Consider the following 19,518-nt stretch of genomic DNA (forward strand, 5'->3'; position numbering starts at 1 on the left):
GAGAAAAGATAAGAAGGAAAAATATTATAGACGTCATTTCCTTAGCCTAAAAAACACAGTTAAACTGGACCATATTGTTTTTTGGCCTAAAAACTAAAATTACAATGTTATTTTCCCATAGCACAGACTGCATGTAAATGTATGTACATTTTGGTTGACGTGAACTGGGAAAGGTGAAAGAAGATTATAGGGGAGGTGCTCATTTTTTGGCTAAATTTTAGCTGACGTCTTTTGTGAAGGGTTCCTTACAATGTTTCTTTCTCGATCCTGCTGATGTGTATTTGTGTCTGCCTGTGTAGGCGCCTACTTGGGTGACCTTACCCTTGTTGAAGATTGATATTAGAAGTTGTTGAGGAATGTTTGTGGGCTTGTGCTCCTTGGCGAGGTGCCCAAAAGTGTCATGCATCGTGTGAAAGCGCAAGATTATGGCGTAGCTAGCTAGAAGTTTGTGTCGAAACAGGGAGAAGTAGGCAGGGGTTTGTGATAGGAGTTATGTAAATGATATCTTCTTCTTGTTTTTGTTATCGATCAAGGTAAATAACCTCTTAGATCAGATGTAATAATGGTTAAGTGAGAGAGATCCATTGCTGTGGATAGGTGGTATTGAACAAACCACGGCTTTAAAGGAACAAAAGGCGTTGGCACATCCAATTAATGTCAATGTCTGTGTATTGTTATTTTGTATCATATGTCAGTAAGATGTTCATAGCATAAACCAAAAGCAGTTGCGCTAAAGAAAAGGAATATTGATAGTGTGTGTTGTAGCTGTTGATGAAAGTAAAGGAATAGTATGAAAAGTATGATGATACTGCTTACTCTACAGTTACTACTTATGAATAATAAAAAGCATTTATGCTTCGCATTACCATTTTCTAAGAAATGCTCAATGGGCATTATATTACTACAAGTATAATTATTATTATTTTTACACCAAAGCTTTCAGTGGATAGTGGATATACACTTGGTGTGCCATATAGGTTCATGAATGCTTTTTATTTGTGTTTATGTTTCATGATTTTAAAAAATGATTCATGGGATTTATTTTCAAAAGGGTATTCTCTTACTTCCTTGATTGTGATTCCTACAAAAAAATTATATTTTCCCTGTATGGTAGATAGACACAACTGAATAACAAGGTAGAAATCATAATGTTTGGTACTGCATTTAAATATTTTAAAGTCGTGTATTCATGTTTAAAGTTTCTTTAAATAAAATAAAGCAGGCTTTTTTTTCCATCGTCGAAAGTTTATCTTTTTCAGAAATTTCCCGAGGTGAGATTCTGTCAGGAAAATTACATCAGTAAATGAAATTTTATATTTATAACAAAAATATTGAATTCTGTTTGAAAAAAAATCTTGTTTTGCGAATAAATGCTTACTTATGAGAGGTAAGTGATCAAGACTGATGGTGTGAGTCCTGGTCTTTGTTGTGTATCTAATCACAGCCACTGTTTTTTTTTTTGTTTTTTTTTTTGGTAAGTGTTTTGCTGCATAAGGTCATATAAGTGCGCGGGGCACATTAAACTTTTTCAAATGGTAGGCAATTTTGAATGTTGCGAGGGCGGCGGCCGAAGCTTACTCTTAATGATTTTAGACCACCAAGAGATCTTTAATGTGCGCAACTTCATACGGACCGTCGGATATTTTTGGCCCTTGTCCGAGAAAGCTTGATGTAGAACTTTCCTACCAGAAGATCAGGGGTGTGGCTGAAAGACAGCAGTAAGAAGGAGCCAAGGAGTAGCAGTAGAAATGCTGCAGAAAGAGTTAGGAGCCCAGAGGAGGGGGCAAAGGAGGTGAGGGGGTGGTGGCAAAGATAGAACATTGCTAGAGAGCAGGAAAGGATATGAAAGGAGACAATTTTAGAGAAGAAAATTTGTCGGTTGCTATCCGGATTCAAACCCGGGACCTTTGAATGAGAGGCCAACACCTTAACCTCTAGGCCACGTGAGCCCCCAACAGCCATTGTAATACAGAGAACGTTAGATAAAGAAAGCTGAATTTTCTTACAGTACTTTAGATGTGACTGAGAAATCGTCAATGTTGCATTCACAAATTAATTGTCTTTTTTTTCTTTCAGTAAATTTTATTAAGCTCCCATCAACTCAATTTTCATTGTTTTGTTGTAGAGCTGGCTGTTTATTTAGACCCTGCCTGTGTGGGTGAACCTAGCATTTGTAGGATTCATTCTAGCAGAAATGCGGAATTACTCGATAGATATCTACCCTATGAGAGCATCAAAGTTTGGACAGTTATACATGTATATGTGAGATGTACGTGAGATGCAGAGCTAAGCCATGACACCTCAGACTCTGGGAAGTTGCAGCTTGTTCCAACATAAATTAAAACTACTTTTACGAAGTCTGTCTTGACGCCTGATATCACACCTTTTCTATTTGTAACTGTCTAATTAGATGTGGGTGGTTGGCGGGTACTCTGGTGTGGTTTGCTCCTTCTTTTATGAAACATCTATCGTCCTTATCTCCCCTTCTTCTTTTTTGCTCTGTTAAAATTAAACTTTCTACTAGTACTAAATTTTATTAGTACTATGCAGACAATTATATGCGGGTGGTTGGCGGGTTTCTGGTGTGGTTTGCTCCTTCCCTATCAAACGTCTATTATCCTTATCTCCCCTTTTTCTTTTCTAATGTTTGTTACTCTCTTGTAACACCTCTTATCTTCTGGTGCTCTTATATGACTGTATGCAGTTGCGAGCGCCGCAAAACCTCTTCTAAAACTAAACTGAAGCAGCCCATCTCCTAAATAATCTCCATTGTATCAATGGGGGTATGAAACATTAAACAATTAATTTATTTCAGACAATTTGTACATAGGGCTTGCATTTGAAAATTCTTTTGAAATTCCAAGTACTACTCACTACTTTAGTGCAGAGAGAGGAATGGTACTGTTGCATTGAGTAATGAGTACAACAAATCTCTCCAACTGTTGTCTGTTTTTATTCACCCATAATTTGTCTTAACGTAGTCCTGCCTCTGGTCAATCATACCCTTTTCCTCCACCTGCATGGGAAGTTGTAGGTGTCAACTACCTTTGGCCATGTATGGTTTGTTAAAAATAGTGAAAGTGGATGGTTGGCGGGTGCTCTGGTGTGTTTTGCTCCTTCTTTCCTTTCAAACATCTATTGTCTTTATCTCCTCTTCTTTTTTGTGTTTATTACTCTCTTGTAACACGCTCTAATCTTCATCAGTTATATGACCATATTGTGTTGCAAGTGAAGTAAATTTCTTACTAACAGAAAAAAAACCCCGGACGGTGCCACTGACTGAAGTGTCTTTAGGCCATTCCCAAAGGGGAGATATTTCTCGTTCATGCACAGTAGAATTGTAAATAGGCTGATTCATCAATGTCACGCTCATAACTGTGCCTGAACTGCAACAGGGAACTGCTGCTCTTCCTTTCCTAATCCTTGCTATTGTCATTTTTCCTCTACTTCTTTTGTATGTTTGTCACACTCTTGTGACCAGCTATTTCCGGGGTGCCTTGATAGTCGAGGCAGACTTTGTGCTGTTGAAGCTAGAGAGGTGAGCAGAGTAAGTCTGATTCCCTGTAAAGACTTCTCTGTTGACACCCACCCCTTGGCGCTCACATGACCTTATGCAGTTGCGAGCGCCGTAAACCCCTCTACTAAAACTAAACTAAAGAAAAAAATCCAAAAAATAGCAGCTCAAACAATAATTCATACATAAATCCATACTATCACAAACTTTTTTTTTCTGAAGAGAACTAGACAAAGTTCAAGCTTGAACAAGAAGAACATTCGAAGATTTTTTGTTTTTGCTGAGAATTTTCTCAGAGCCTCACATGAAATCCTTCACAAGTTAATACATGGTGAAAACCAGAATAACTTGACACAGCGAATAATAATGTCTAATTTTTTTACCACGTACAACATTTTAGCTTCGGCCAGAGCAACCCAATAGTTGTACTGCCCTTGTACTTGTACAGAATCCTTTTATGGCACTACAAGTAGTACAAGTCTGCTATGTGCTGGACAGATAAACAACTCCAAGAAACTAAAAATGTGTTAAAAATCTATAAAACCTGAATACATGTATACTGAAAGAAGTCCTCATAGAACGGAGGTCACGTCGTGCATCACAAACCAACCAACGCTCTGTACAGAGCTTTTGTGAAGCGTGTTGACAAAATGAGTTACTTCTCGAATTCAAGCCTAATGGAAATAGACACGTCACACGTATAGGTGAAGTTTTTACGATTTATTAGTATGAAATAATAAAAGGCATGTTATAGTTAAAGAATATGGCATCAACAGAAATTCTGCAACTTTGACACTATTGTCTATTTTTGGCCAATATCTCCACTTGTTGATTGTGAAAAGTAACTCATTTTGTCAGCACGCCCCGTATATCAATAGTTGAGCTGCCTTTTTTGTAGACGGCATATTACTTTTTTCCACCAAAAAGAACTACGCAATGTCGCCTAAAATGTCTAGTATTGATATGTAATGTAACATGTACAGAATGTTATAAGCTCTAATTTACACCTCTTGATGAGGAATATGAAAAAGCAGACACAGGGTTTTACAAAATTCATTTGACTCTTCCACTGGAAGGGTATGGGACATCAAAAAAAAGTTCTGTATCCATCAGGGTGATATTCCAGGAAATTTGTACAGTAACAAGCATTATTTTAAATATTGTAAAAACTCTCTTGTGAACAAACGTATGGCAACAAAGTGACAGTAGAAACATTAGCGTTAATCAAGAAATTTGACAATAATTAAACCCCTAGTCCCTAGGAATCTTCTCCTTCTTCTCGATCGCATCGTACTTTAAGTCCGATATCTGTCATATTTTGGGCCTCTAGGCTAGGAATGAAGTTAAAACTCCAGACGACCGTCCCCGAAAGGTCCAGAAAACTTCACTTCGTTCTCTCCCGCCTTGGCCTTGAAGACAAAGGGAGGGGCAGGGAGGCTGTTGACGGTGGAATAGACGGCACACTTCTTGAAGGTACACGGTGAAGTACGCCAGGCGTAGCGTACCCCCATGATCTTCTCATCGTTGCCACAGACGTCAGATTTCAATGTGATGCTCGTAGAGTTAGAAGCCACACTGGAGGTGACCACCCATTTCCCATAACTGCCGTCCTTCCGCTCACAGAAGAACTGGGGGTGAAATGAGAAATTGTCAGAAAATCAGGGAGATTATGTAAAATTATTGATTTACATAACAATAACACACACACATACATTGCAGCCTCTCTATAACCACATCGTCGTAGGGACCAGAAAAAAATATCGTTATAGAGAGTTGTCGTTATAGAGAAATTATTTATATAAAGAAAAAATCGGGACCTGGGCACCAGGTCGCTATACAGAGGATGTCGTAATATCGAAGGTCGTTATAGAGAGGCAGCACTGTATAAAAACAGACCTATATTAGGGGGAAGTGGGAAGTGGTCTGTTGAGCCTAAACCCATCACGCACGCACACACACACACACACACTCGCTCACACACACACACACACACACACACACACACACACACACACACACACCAGAAACAACAACAACAACAAAAGCCACCTTGACCTGTCATAGAATACCCAACAGCCTCTCATTTTCACCCAGAGAATTCCATAAATATAATTGTAGAATTCTGTGCTCTCACCTCAAATACGTCTTGACTGCGCACACCACACACACACACACACACACACATACACACACACACACACACACACACACACACACATACACACACACATAGGCCTACATACACATACACACACATACACACATACACACACAACCTCTCACCCTCACTCTCACCTCAAATACGTCCTGACTGCGCACGACAAGTTTCCAGGTAGAGCCGTAGTCCAGCACATAGCCGGAGGAAGATGGCGCGCCGGACCGAGGGAACGGGCCCTGATAGAAAGTTTTCTGGTTGTAAGCCACGGACAGTCCACTTAGGGCCAGGCGGGCGCCCACGTCTGCTTTGTCCTGTGGGTGTGTCCTGAACACAGAGAGAAAGCAAGGACGAATGGTAATTTTTTTCAGTTGAGGGAGAGACAAAAACAGCCCTGGACATGGATGGCTGGTGCCTCTATAAATAAATCATTGATGGTCAAGGAGAGACACAAATTTCTTGAATGTACAAGAATAACATTTTATTGTAGATCGTAACAAATACAGTGCAGCCTCTCTATAACGACATCGTCGGGACCAGAAAAAAGTGTCTTTATAGAGAGTTGTCGTATAGAAAAAATAAAAAATGGTGAAATGGTATGAGTTTAACGCCTCTATCAACACTTTTAGGTTATTTAAGAGGCGGGTGTCGTATAGAAAGGCACCCAAAAGTTACTAATGATGTATAAGGAAAACATGGGGACCTGGGTACCATGTCGCTATACAGAGGATGTCGTTATATCGAAGGTCGTTATTGAAAGGCTGCACTGTACATATTTGCCTTGACATGGTGACACACATAACACATATCAACACATCACCCCCCACCCCCCACACACAAACACTCGCACTCACCCACAAACTCACAGAAATTTACACAGGTGCAATTATACCTTGTGAAAGTAGGAGAGACATTAAGAAGCAATGGGTTGTGCTTTGTTTCATTCATTATACGGTGATTATTTGAAGGGTGGCAAAGAGAAGTAATAATGATTATTCATAAATCTTGATCTTAAACAGTTTCAAGAAAATTAAGGCTAATAAACCATCCCATTCCCTCCAAACACCCGGGAGCTTTTTGGCAGAGATAGTTGCATGTCTTGTTGATCTGTAAATATAGTGCAGCCTTTCTAGATCTATAACGGCCTTCGATATAACGACAATCTCTGTATAGCGACATGGTACCCAGGACCCGATGTTTTCCTTATACATCATTAGTAGCTTTTGGGTGCCTCTCTATAACGACAACTCTCCATAACGACATTTTTTTCTGGTCCCGATGATGTCATTATAGAGAGGCTGCACTGTAATAACAATTTGCAGATTAGAGAATTTACAGCCAAGTGAGATGTCCTTGCAGTATAAGCTACACTCACTAAATGGAGTTTGTTAATTAACCCTGTCCGTACGCCCTACTATGCAAAGCGTACGGATCGGATTAACGAGTACATTTCCTCTTTGGAAAGCGGTGGCACAGAGTTCACCACGTCGTATGGATACGATGGAAAAACACGGCGTACGGATAGGGTTAAGAGGTGTCACAGAGTTCCCCGTGTCGTATGGATACGATAGTAAAACACGACGCACGGATAGGGTTAAGAGGTGTCACAGAGTTCCCCACGTCGTATGGATACGATAGTAAAACACGACGCACGGATAGGGTTAAGAGGTGTCACAGAGTTCCCCACGTCGTATGGATACGATAGTAAAACACGATGTACGGATAGGGTTAAGTGGTGTCACAGAGTTCCCCACGTCGTATGGATACGATAGTAAAACACGACGTACGGATAGGGTTAAGTGGTGTCACAGAGTTCCCCGCGTCGTATGGATGCGATAGTAAAACACGACGTAGGGATAGGGTTAAGTGGTGTCACAGAGTTCCCCACGTCGTATGGATACGATAGTAAAACACAACGTACGGATAGGGTTAAGAGGTGTCACAGAGTTCCCCGTGTCGTATGGATACGATAGTAAAACACGACGTACGGATAGGGTTAAGAACTTACGGGCCGTAGGTAGAGTTAAACCCAGGCAGATCCAGAGTGACAGCCATGAACACGTTGGGCATCTTGGGGTTGGGCACGTAGCCGTAGTCAGCTGTCTGGTGCCAGCGGATGTCTGGGAAGCCCACAGTGATGTACGGAGGTTGTGGGGCGTTGGGCGCCAGCTGAAACAACGGAGGAAAAAAACCCACCCATACGCCTGTCACTAAAAGCATTTCATAAGAGATTTAGCAGCATTGTCATAACACAAAGTTCCGGTAGGCGATATCATATTCATAAGAAACTGCAATCAAGCCTGAGAATACGTGTGCATTTTCTTCTTTTTCCCTTTCTTTTCTATATTTCTTCTTTTCCTTTTTCTATTTCTTGTCATCATCACTATCATTCAACATCATGATCATAAAATTACATAAATTTACATTCATATGTCATGAAAGTCAAGGACTTCATTTAGAAGAGTTATAACGAACCCTAATTTTCTTTTTCTTTACTCATTCTTTTAGATTTATTTCTTCTTTTTCTCAAGTTATTATCAGACGTTCCTTTGTGGTCTAATAAATGTGAAGCAGTGTGACAAAATTAGTTGCTTGTCACTCTCAGCATTTTCCATATATTGGGCCAAACCACAATTTTCTCAACACTGCCTAACTCCCCTACTGTTAAGTAACTGTACGCTTCCCGAGAAGCCGAGAATGTTTTCTTAGGTCTGCTGGGGTAATAGTTTAGATTGTAAAGCACATAGAAATTTCTGCTGACTGGAAATATATGTGTGCAATACAAACGGTACATTTATTATTTACCTGTACTTTACTTTGGAACCAAAGCAACTAGATTATTACTGTTTTCACCCTCTAGTACTAGTTGAACAGATCTTTAATGCAAAACCGTAATGTTTTATTGTCTAATGGCTTTTGAAAGTGTGCCCTTCAGCCCAATGTTATATTGTCGGAATGAGACGAGTGACACATTTAGTCCAGTTGCTAGACACATCACCTGCACAAAGCCAAAGGGGAACAGAGGGTTGGTTTGTTGAGACACTTGACTGAACTTTTCGCGCCAGTCGGCGATCATGCCAGGGAAGGTGCAGTTGTAGATATTCATCTTGGTGCCACCGTCTGCATCAGTTTCACCTGAGGTACAGAATTTTAAAATTTATTTTTTATATTTTAAAAAATTATGGACGGTAATACATTAAAAAAAATTAGCAAGTGTTTTACGGCGCTCACAACTGCATAAGGCCCTATGAGCGCGCGGAAAACATTACACTTTTTCAGTTGGTAGGAAATTTTGAATTTTGTCCAGGTGGCGGCCGAAGCCAGCTCTTATACATTTTGGACAACCAAGGGATCTTTAGGTGCGCAACTTGCACTCGGGACCTCCGAGATTTTTGCCCTTGTCCGAGAAGGTTAGGTGAAGATCTATCCAACTAGAAGATCAGGGGTATGACTGAAAGACAGCAGTAAGAAGGAGCCAAGAAGTAGCAGTGAAGGCTGCAGAAAGTCAGTATCCCAGAGCAAGAGAGCAGGAAAGAAGGTGAGAGGAGACACTTTTAGAGAAGAAAAGTTTCCGTTGCTATCCGGATTTGAACCCGAGACCTATTGAATGGGAGGCGAACACCTTAACCTCTAGGCCACAGAGCCCCCGGTAATCCATCCACTAGTTGGGGCACTGGTTTCTCCGTCCCTCATCAGCTTCAGCGGTGTCCGTCCCGCCTACCAGTGGGCACAAGGCGGGAGGAAAAGTCGGGAACAGACACTACACTTTGATCTTAGCGAAAAGGCAGAGAAGTCTACAAAGAAGGTACAGAGTTATACATTTTTGTAACTGTTTCTGTTTTTTTTGGTTGGCGTGGTTGCTGTTAAAAAGACAAACCGCATGGTTACGATTTTCTAATGTTTCTCAGTTCCAAGGTTCACACAAATGTGTAATAATTCTCTGGCATGGCCTATCTTCTTAAAAAAAAATTCTTCTTCATCTTTTTCTGCTGCTACTGCTGCTTCTTCCCCCCTCCTCCTCTTCTTCGTTTTCTTCTTTTTCGGTGCCCCCCCCCCCCATGCTAGAGCTGGGGCTTTTGACTGAAGCATCTTAATCACACAAACAAGCTGATTTTGATCTACATGACTGTTTATCAGCCTAGAATGTAAATCTAGAATCATAATTATCTTGCTTGACAGCCAGCCATGTACCATTTTCGAAGGTACTTTTAACATTCATGCTATCTGCAGTGTGGCCTCAGTTTTGGGTTGGAATTAATTTTGAATTTTGGCCAAGGGCCTACACTTTTCAATTGTAGAATCGCCAACGGATCTTTATCGTTCACAACTTGAACACATGAACTCCAAAATTTCTCATCCTTATCCAAAAATACAAAGTGCTCGACCCTATCTACCTTAGGATCAAGGAATGTGACCCCCCCCCTTTTCCATATACAGTAATTATTTTACGGGATCCGCCCTCCTTCACACAGAAAGTTCTGAAAAATCCAGCCAATCCCAATTTGTCTTCATCATCATAAGGCACCAGTGGACTATTATAAACACAAAAAAAAGAAGTCTTCAGTAAACTCTGGTGTCCACCACAAACACAACAGACAAGGCTCTACAACAGACCCTGACCTTGGTACCAAATGGCGCCGCGCAAGGTCATCCCCAGGAGCGGGTAGATCATGGAGTTCCACAGGACGGAGTCGTCTCTCGGGACATAAAATGCCCGCGCTTGAGGAGGGGAGTTGGGGCTGTCTGACACAGGCAAACTGCTGGGTACAAACAGGTAGAAATAAGATCAAATCTACCAAAGAAACGCGATTGTTGTTGATGATGATGATGATAATAATAATAATAATAATAATAATAATAATAACAAAAATAATGATGATAATAATAATAATAAGAGATAGATAGATCGATAGATAGATAAATAGACAGATACATGTATATATATATATATATATATATATATATATATATATATATATATATATATATATATATATAAACTAGTCAAGCAAAAATTAAGGAACATTTGAGAAAAAGTGTATAACTTCGAAAACAAACTTCAACACGCAATGAAATTCGGTACACATTTTAATCAACATTTGTATAGCAGGTATCGAAAAAGAAAATTAAGTTATTCCATTTTAACTTGCTTGAAACGTTAATTGAGTTTGATAGGGGTTAAAATCCCAAATTCCAAAAATTGTCAAGCGGTTTCGAAGTTATTTTAACTTCTGACTGCAACAAAAACAAAACAGTTCAGATGATTTCAATAATGAGTATGCCCACCACAATTGTCCTGGCACTTAGTACACCGGCTCCTCATCGAGTTCATGAGGTTGGTGAATACTCTCTGAGGCGTCCCCTGCCACTCTGCCTACAGCATCTGAAACAGTTGCTGCGCGTCTCCTGGAGGGGTGTGGTTGTCTCTGACTCGACGTTGCAGCTCATCCCAGAGGTTTTCTATGGGATTCAAGTCCGGACTGCAGGCCGGCCAGTCCATTCGGTTGATGCCAGCCTGCTGCATGAAGTTTTGGACAAGCAACGCTCTATGAGGTCGGACGTTGTCATCCTGGTACACTGCATGTGGCACCATCTGCTGCAGAGTAGGTAGTGCTAATGGACGGAGTATCTCATCTCGGTAACGTATTGCAGTGAGATTCCCTTGCACTTGGTACAGAGGTGTTCTGTGGTTCAGTCTGAAAGCATCCCATACCATCACGGAACCACCTCCAAAAGGCATCACTTCTCTGACGGCTTCATCGAGGAGCCGCTCTCCGGGTCGCCTCCAAACCCTGATACGGCCGTCATTGTGATGCAAAGAGAACCGGGACTCGTAGCTGAAGAGAACGTTTGCCCACTGTTGACATGTCCATCTTACTTGGCGTCGCCAAAAGGCAAGACGAGCAGCCCTATGTGCTGGGGTGAGACGCTGGCGGACTGCTGGTCGACGTGCATTAAGTCCAAAATCGTGAAGACGTCTTCGTACTGTCTGACAACTAATGTTAACACGAGTTGCCGCTCTCAGCCGTGTCCGGATGCGATTTTCCGGAGAGGATCTCGATTGCGGAGCCTGTTTATGAATGAATCGGTCTTCCCTTGCATTAGTGGCTCTTGGTCGACCTGATCTGGGTCGCTCTTGGGCACTACCAGTGGCGTTGGCACGCTGAATCAGCCGTGAAATGACAGAAACGGACACTCGAAGACGTGTAGCAACTTGTCGGAGTGAAACAACATCTTGTACCTAAGCAATGGCTCGTCCTCTGTTTACATCAGACAATTTCTGTCGAGGAGGCATGTTTATGCTTAGCCGTACAGCAGCAGAATGGTGTATCCACAGTGCAAATGAGCGAGTACAAGTCACTCACGAGACATGAATCTTGTAATTGAAAACTGATTTTTGGGCGTTCATATTTTTTTCTGACGGTAAGAGCTAGAGAATAAAAATCGATAATTGGAAAACATTGGACCTTTTTGCCCCCTCCCCAGCTCATCGCACAGGAGTCACGTGCACTTCAAACCCTGGTGTGTACAATCCCATTAGTCATAGAGTAACATTTCACCAATATCTAGTTTTTCGAGTAAAAGTAGAACCTCGAAAGAATGCATACAAATATATCACTCTTTTTACAGTACGTTCCTTAACTTTTGTTGACTAGTTTATATATATATATATATATATATATATATATATATATATATATATATATATATATATATATATATATATATATATATATATATATATATATATATAGATATAGATAGATAGATAGATAGATAGATAGATAGATAGATAGATAGATAGATAGGTAGATAGATAGCATTAGTATAGCGCAAATTTCCGCTCAACAGCGGGCCAGAGGAAGGGTTGTGCAATCACACGATCGCTTGGTGGGAGAGGTGAGGAAGGGCTGCATAGCTCGCAGATATGTGAAGGGAGGTAATCGATCTATTGTTTTTCATCTAAAGTAGCAATATTTGTTGCTTTCCTTGGTTCTCTGACACGACCGATGTCATAACACTGTTCATGAATCCCTCAAACGACGGATCCCTCGAACTTCCGAGGCCGGTCTCTACGAATTCGAGCTATCCGTGTTATACTGTAGATATAATACGATTAAAATGTTAAAATAGGAAGATGCAAACAGCAGGATAGTCGATAGTTGGAACAACTTCCTTTTCTTCTTTTTCTTTTTTTTGGCTGATCATTTTTTGCACATCCTCCTATAACCTCCCCCCCCCCCAACAACCCCCCCCCCCCCCCCAAAGCAACAACAACAAAACGAACCAAGGCAGTGTTACTGACTGAAGTGTCTTTAGGCCATTTCCAAAGGGGGGATATTGACATGTTCTCGTAGCCAATAGATCACTGTTATATCCCAGTTTGAACTCTGTTATAGCTAGGTTCATATTACTTACATTTATAGAGAAAAAAACAACAACAAAACAACAACAACCGTGTATTTGATTTATCCCTGTAATATCCAAGTTCCTGTAATAACAGAGTGTAATAACAGAGACTGTCATAGAATGGACTGAACTGTATTTTCTATACATACATCTCAGCAGCTCCCACCGTCCTTCTGCTTGTGGCTTTAGCTGCTCTACATTTCTGGAGAGACTCGGGGGAAGACCAAGCGTTTAGCGGCGTGCCGCCCCAGTCTGAGGCGATCAGACCAACAGGAACCCCCGTGGCCCTGTGCACTTGCTTGCCAAACACCCAGCACACAGCAGAGAAATAGTCCCAGGCCCAGCGACCCATGGCGCCTGTACATGGACATTTAAATAAACAGGAAAAAAACCCAACCTCCATCTAAGTGAGCAGTTAGGGCCAAGAGTAACTCACACAAACCCCCCCCCCCCCCAAATCCCAAAACATGCAATGAGCAGTTGAGGCTGAATGCAACTTGAAAAAAGTATCATGTGGACAGAAAGAAACGTTTCAAAGAAAAAAATCATTTTGTTCAGACTTAAAATGTAGAGGTTTTTTTGGTGCAATCATAAAAGCAAGACTTAGTGGAAATTTAGGAACAAAATAAAGAAAGCATTTATCAAAGTTGCCCACTTCATCTTATGAGAGCAGAAATGTAAGAAATAAAGGATAATTCTAATGATGACCATATTGATGATGATGGTGATGATGATGATGATGATGATGATGATGATGATGATGATGATGATGATGATGAGGAGGAGGAGGAGGAGGAGGAGGAGGAGGATGAGGAGGACGTTGATGATGTTGATGATGATAGTTATGATGGTTGTAAACGGAAATCTTATGGAGAGCTTAAAAATGTTTGTTGGCTTCAGTTTTTTTGTCATGTAAACACAATGAAGGTAGAATTTCCCCATAAACAGCTCAAGACAAAAAAGTGTGGCTTCATAGTAAAATGAGACACTTGCCAAAAAATGAAATTGAAGAAAAAGGAATTTTTACGCCTGCTGGGCAATTTTCATCGGATTTATTATTTTTAAAAAGTTTTAGGCTGAACACCTTTTGTGCCTATCTAAAAAGACATTCCTGCTTGGATTTTTACTGAAAAACGATAATCAAAGGCTCAACAAAATCTAAAAGTTAATTTGTAATTTCGAAAGACACTTCAGCTGAGGAAGTCAACAAACGTTGGCGTTTCTTTCTCTCTAATTTTACCTCTGGCCTACGTCACAACTCACCAATGACAACTTTTTGTGGCAAAACTTTTTACAAGCAATTAATTTTATAGTGAATACATTTTTGGCACTAAAAGTTCTCAAGAAATGCGTTCAATAAGCACAATGTCCCGATTAGAAAAACCTGACGGACTTGTAATTAAAAGCAAAATTGCCCGTTGTCAACATTCAAAAATCGGTAGAAAGTACTCACTTGGATTTTTAAATGAGTATTTATTAAGGTATTTTCTAGAATACAGTTAGCAGGTGTTTACAAAAATGTTGATTTGTTAAGACAAATTGATGCAAATCATTGTGCAAAAATTGCAGAACCTATGTTCGATAGATGAGGAGATATTTGACTATAAGTTGCGCTACGAATTTTTGACCGCACTATAGCTGTCTGCCACCTGATATAGTACTATAATGTACAACACCCTCCCCCCAAACAAATCAAAACAAAAATCCAAAACTAAAAGCAACAAGCTATTACACTCAAACAAATTTTTTCCAGAACTTTTAAAGGAACAAACCACTGTTTGGAGCTATTACACTCAAACATTTTTTTTCTAGAACTTGTCAAGGAACACACCACTGTTTGGAGACGTCCAGGCTTGATCAATCGCTACCAGATCGTCCAAGGGGAAAGTGGAGTTTCTCATCGACACAGTCATCAGGCGGATGTTCGGGTAATTGTGAGCGTCTGCCGTCTGCGCTGCCGCATCAGACATCTGCAAATAATATGTGTCACAACGTGGTGGAATCAGCCGCTCGTCAATTTGTGTACGTGTGGAATTACTGATATGATTTTAAAGCTTGTTTATAATTTGTCTTGCTTTCGGTGAAAAAGTACTCATTTATCTTGAATAGAAGTCGAGATATTAATTGCAATTGAAGGAGGTGGGGTAGCGTGGTTTCAGGGGAAAAATTATTGAGAAAATTCGCAAAAAATTTGTAACTTCTTTAGCCTGAAAATCTTTGAAAACTGAAAATCTGCACGTTTTGTGCCATTAATCAACGTTTTTCCAGCAAAATACACATGGGAATGTATTTTTATATGGATATAAAATGTGCTGAGCCAAAATAAAAAATAAATAAATTGAAAAACAATTACCGAACTGGACGAAAAATGCCTGTTTCTTCGATTTCATCATTTTGACGAGCGCCTGATTTCACCACGATGCCTCACACATGATTTTGTTTGTTCGTCTGTTTGCATTAATAATAAATTTAACAATAATATATTGCATTTATACCGCCCACCGTCATATCATTAATGATATGCTCATTTCGCTTTATAATAAAATTGGTAAGGTACACACCATATAAATAATCGAGAAGAATAACGAGCGTCTACAACAAAAAATACACACAGCTCAACATGCTGCCTGGTAAATTGATAAAAAATCACTTTCAGTACTTTTACGATAAACATTAGAGAACAGTGCACTGACAATGTCATGAGAAAAAGCAAGGTGACTGCATTGATAAGAGTGCTATTTTTATTTCAGTCACTGTAAGGTTATTTCAAAAAGCAGAAACTAAATTTGATGCGTTTCTTCAAAGGGAAAGAACGAAAATGTGAGAAAGCCTTGAAAACTTCCTAAACAAAAAACGTTTAAGAATGCCCCTTTTGAAATTCAAATCCCAGTCATTCACTTTATAGCCCGTCATGATGCCAACTGAGCTAACAGCTTGCCCAAACACAAATCGCTTGCAGCAGAATTACCAAGTTCTATTTATTGCTCAGTACCTGCTTTTGAGAGATTTTGACATTAAGAATTTAGAGTTTCGCAACATATGGTTACATTTTTCTGAATGCAATTCTTTAAATACTTTGATAACGACTCAGAATAATTTAACGATTTTGACAATAAAGCAGATAGATTATTTGATTTCTGACCTCAGATAGAAATTTGTAATTCGAAGGTATCAAAATGGTTGACTTTAAAAATATGAAAATAGAAAACTATCATAGCCAGACACTTCTATCTCATGGATAAAACTAGGCACTCACATGAGAAGGTCCACCGTTTTTGCAGTTAGCACAAAGAGTCACTTACATAAAAAAATATTTTAAAAAGATTAATTAAGACAATTCTGTTTTTTTTACTCATTCACCCGTCTTATGTACATGTTTTATAATTATACGTTTTTAAAGTAGTATTTTGCATGCTGAACACGAATATGGCCTTCTGTTTTGCCACAAATCAATAGTTATTGAGTTATTGAGAACTATATTACAGTAGGACCAATGGCGTAGTAATATTTGACTTGTTTTTTTTAACAACATGGGGGGAGGGCATGCCCCTCTGACCTAAAAAGAATGTGTGTGTGGGGGGGGGGGGGGGGGGGGTTGTCAAGGGGGCATGCCCCCCCCCCCCTCTGCATTTCACCATGATTTGATATTCTGGCTGTTAAGATTGATATTTACTCGTAAAGAATTGATTTGCAAGAGTTCTAGTGGCGATATGTGTGTTCGGCAGCAAAAATTATGGCAGTTTAGCCTTCAGATCAGTCCAACTGTGTGTGGGTGCATAAGTAAAAATTTACCCAATTCTGCTTACCATAAATACATTAAACTGCATGTTGGATTGGCCGCTGCAGATCCACACGTCACCAAAAATGACATTTTTCAGGTTCAAAGTGCCGCGGTCAGATACAACTTTGATGGTGACAGTGACGCCGGCTTTGAGTGGATCAAGAGTTATCTTCCATACACCGACGCCAGCTGTAGAGCCCGCTGTGACCACCGTCGTGTAGTCGTACTGCTTCGATGGGGTGTTCATCTGTAGGGAAGAAATTGTAAGTTTTTTTTTCTTTAGCAAACTCCTGTACAGGTTAGGTAAACCGATGACTCTAAAAATTTGTAAAAAATAATTTAAGTCTTCCTGACCTTTTCTTAGCTTTAAAAAATATTAAAATATTACGAGAATGACAAATCTTTTCGTTTTAGTAAGAGTTTTACGGCACTTGCAAAAACAGTAAGGCTATATAAGTGCCCAGGATTAAGTGTGTTTCCAGAGAGTAACTTACACGAAAAAAGGAAGAGGGATAAGGACGATAGATGTTTGACAGGAAAGAAGGAGCAAACCACACCAAAGCAACAGCCAACCACTCACTGACAAATCTTTGACAAACTTCGCAACAATCAACATAGAATTTTCTTTTTTTTTTAAATGAAGGAGAAAAAAAATAGTGTACATGGCTCATTTCATAAAAATGAAAAGCTTTGCTCTACCTGCTATAAATTTCTTTGTATAAAGAATTTTAAAAACTAACAACTAACACAAATTTAGAACAAAAAAAAAAAAAAAAGGTTTGCTCATTACTTGTGCGATGATTTTCTTTCCGATATCGGGAGAAAAGCCGTAGATGTTGGCCCTCTCTGGGGCTCTCTGTAACACCATGTTGTCCTGGAAGTGTTTGGCCAAGGCGAAAGTGACACCCGCGGCTCTCTGGGCGGGCTCATCTTGTTGGACAACAGACTCTGGGAACAACAGGGAAAAGTATAATGATAGATGGATTCAGTAAAAGCGAGATATACAGTATAACACGGGTATGTCGAACACAGGAGATTCGATATCACGCATCTGTCGAACTGTTTCTTCGGTCCCTTTTTTCCACCTTATTTATTTTTGTAAGATATCCCTCGAACTACCGACGAATTCGAGCTATCCGTGATGTAACACTGAACTGCACTAAATGTAAAAGTTTACGACATGTATTTGGTTACTCTTCTTTTAGATCATTACCACTTTACTTTTGCCAATAAATTATGTGGGGGGGGGGGGGGGGGGGGGGGGGAGGGGAACATATAATGCTTTTGTGAGAAAATGTGCACACATCAGCTGTCCAGATGCCCTTTGTTTTTAGTAAGGTTTTACTGCGCTCGCAACAGCATAAGGTCATATGAGCGCCAAGGGGTGGATGTCAACAGAGAAGTCAAAAAAGGGAATCAGGCTTACTCTGCTCACCTCTCTAGCCTCAACAGCACAAAGTCTGCTTCAACTATCAGGGTTCCTCATGTTTAAAGGGGGTAACTCTATGGGGTTCCTCGAAAATAGCAGTTCACAAGAGAGTGACAAACGTACAAAAGAATGACGATAGTAAGGATGAGGAAAGAAAAAGCAGCAGCCACCCCTTTGTTGTTCCGACACAGTATGAGCATGACATTGATACATCAGCCCATTTACAATTCTACCTTGCATAAGAACATGTAAATATACCCTCTTTGGGAATGGCATAAAGACACTTTAGTCAGTAGCACAAAGCACACACTGACTGCACTTGGCCTACGAGACGTATTGTTATCGCTGGCAGCATTCCTGACCTAGACTTCAATACACTGCCGACAATCAGAGACAGAGCCGCTACAATTTTAAACTAAGGAAATCTGGCTCTCTCCGGGAGAAGGGGTCCCGGCCTAACTAGATAGAATTTTTATACATTATATACACAATTGGAAACAAAAATGGTGGTCGCGTAAAACGGGGGACGCACCCCTGCTAAATTCACAAAACTAATGGTTTGTGACAGTTTTTAGTGCCCAAATTGTTCCCAGCACACTAAGGGTTTGGACCTTTTCTATAAATTTACCTGTAACCTTTTCACCATGGCAACTCAGTCAGCTTTTTTTCTCGACTTCCGTTTTTGGTTCCGATTTTGTGAATAAATTTCTATGGAGTTAGGCCCGGACTACTTCTCCCGAAGAGTGCCGAAAAAACCCAAATCAGAGAGCCTGTCCAACCCAAAAGCATCGATCGTCCCTTTAGACATAGAGCTCTAGGCCTACCTTTCGTCTGTGTTCCTTCAGCAGTTGTTTGAAGAACATTTCGGCAACGTCCTGAGCCGATTAGGCCCAATATAAGGACAAGAAAATGCAAACACAGTCTTCTCATTTTTTTTTGACGGAGTTGAACTCTTCTGTCAGTCTGTGGTCAACAGGTGGGAAGCAATTTATTTGGCAATCTTCCGTGAACTATATCACGTGATACACGTTATGTGATCCAACAGGAGCGCTGTCATTCATAGAATGATTTCTACTGCCAGAGGTAGCCAAGAGGAAGGAAGGCGGAGAGAAAGAGAGAGAGAGGGGGGGAGTAGAAAAAGAGAGAAAGAGAGAGAGAGAGAGAGAGAGAGAGAGAGAGAGAGGGGGGAGAGAAAGAAAGAAAGAAAAAAAAAAAAGAGAGAGAGAGAG

General features: G+C 40.2%; 1 protein-coding gene across 2 annotated transcripts; it reads right to left on the reverse strand.

Annotated features, from left to right (window-relative positions):
* Positions 1-3,769: 3,769 nt before the first annotated feature.
* Positions 3,770-19,368, reverse strand: LOC101858299 (sialate O-acetylesterase). Of its 2 annotated transcripts, none has more exons than XM_035971918.1 (10): positions 19,114-19,368; positions 17,651-17,808; positions 16,886-17,107; positions 14,911-15,049; positions 13,229-13,436; positions 10,290-10,426; positions 8,668-8,804; positions 7,678-7,838; positions 5,810-5,996; positions 3,770-5,142 (listed from the first exon to the last, which is right to left on the reverse strand). In XM_035971918.1, the coding sequence occupies exons 1-10, from the start codon at positions 19,217-19,219 to the stop codon at positions 4,858-4,860; spliced, it is 1,740 nt and encodes a 579-aa protein (XP_035827811.1). In that variant the 5' UTR covers positions 19,220-19,368; the 3' UTR covers positions 3,770-4,857. The 2 variants fall into 2 exon arrangements, with proteins under 2 accessions (XP_035827811.1, XP_005106538.1); XM_005106481.3 differs by having other exon boundaries at positions 10,290-10,429.
* Between the last annotated feature and the right edge of the window lie 150 nt (positions 19,369-19,518).

The sequence above is a fragment of the Aplysia californica genome, unplaced genomic scaffold (assembly GCF_000002075.1).
Source record: "Aplysia californica isolate F4 #8 unplaced genomic scaffold, AplCal3.0 scaffold00537, whole genome shotgun sequence".
Classification (NCBI taxonomy): domain Eukaryota; kingdom Metazoa; phylum Mollusca; class Gastropoda; order Aplysiida; family Aplysiidae; genus Aplysia; species Aplysia californica.

Excerpts from the sequence above, each read along its gene's own strand:
- LOC101858299 (XM_005106481.3), bottom strand. The coding sequence starts at position 19,219 with ATGAGAAGACTGTGTTTGCATTTTCTTGTCCTTATATTGGGCCTAATC. Across the intron at positions 15,050-16,885 it reads TGCAGTTTAATGTATTTATG|ATGTCTGATGCGGCAGCGCA; the intron begins GTAAGCAGAATT and ends TATTATTTGCAG. Across the intron at positions 7,839-8,667 it reads TCCCCTTTGGCTTTGTGCAG|CTGGCGCCCAACGCCCCACA; the intron begins GTGATGTGTCTA and ends CCGTTGTTTCAG.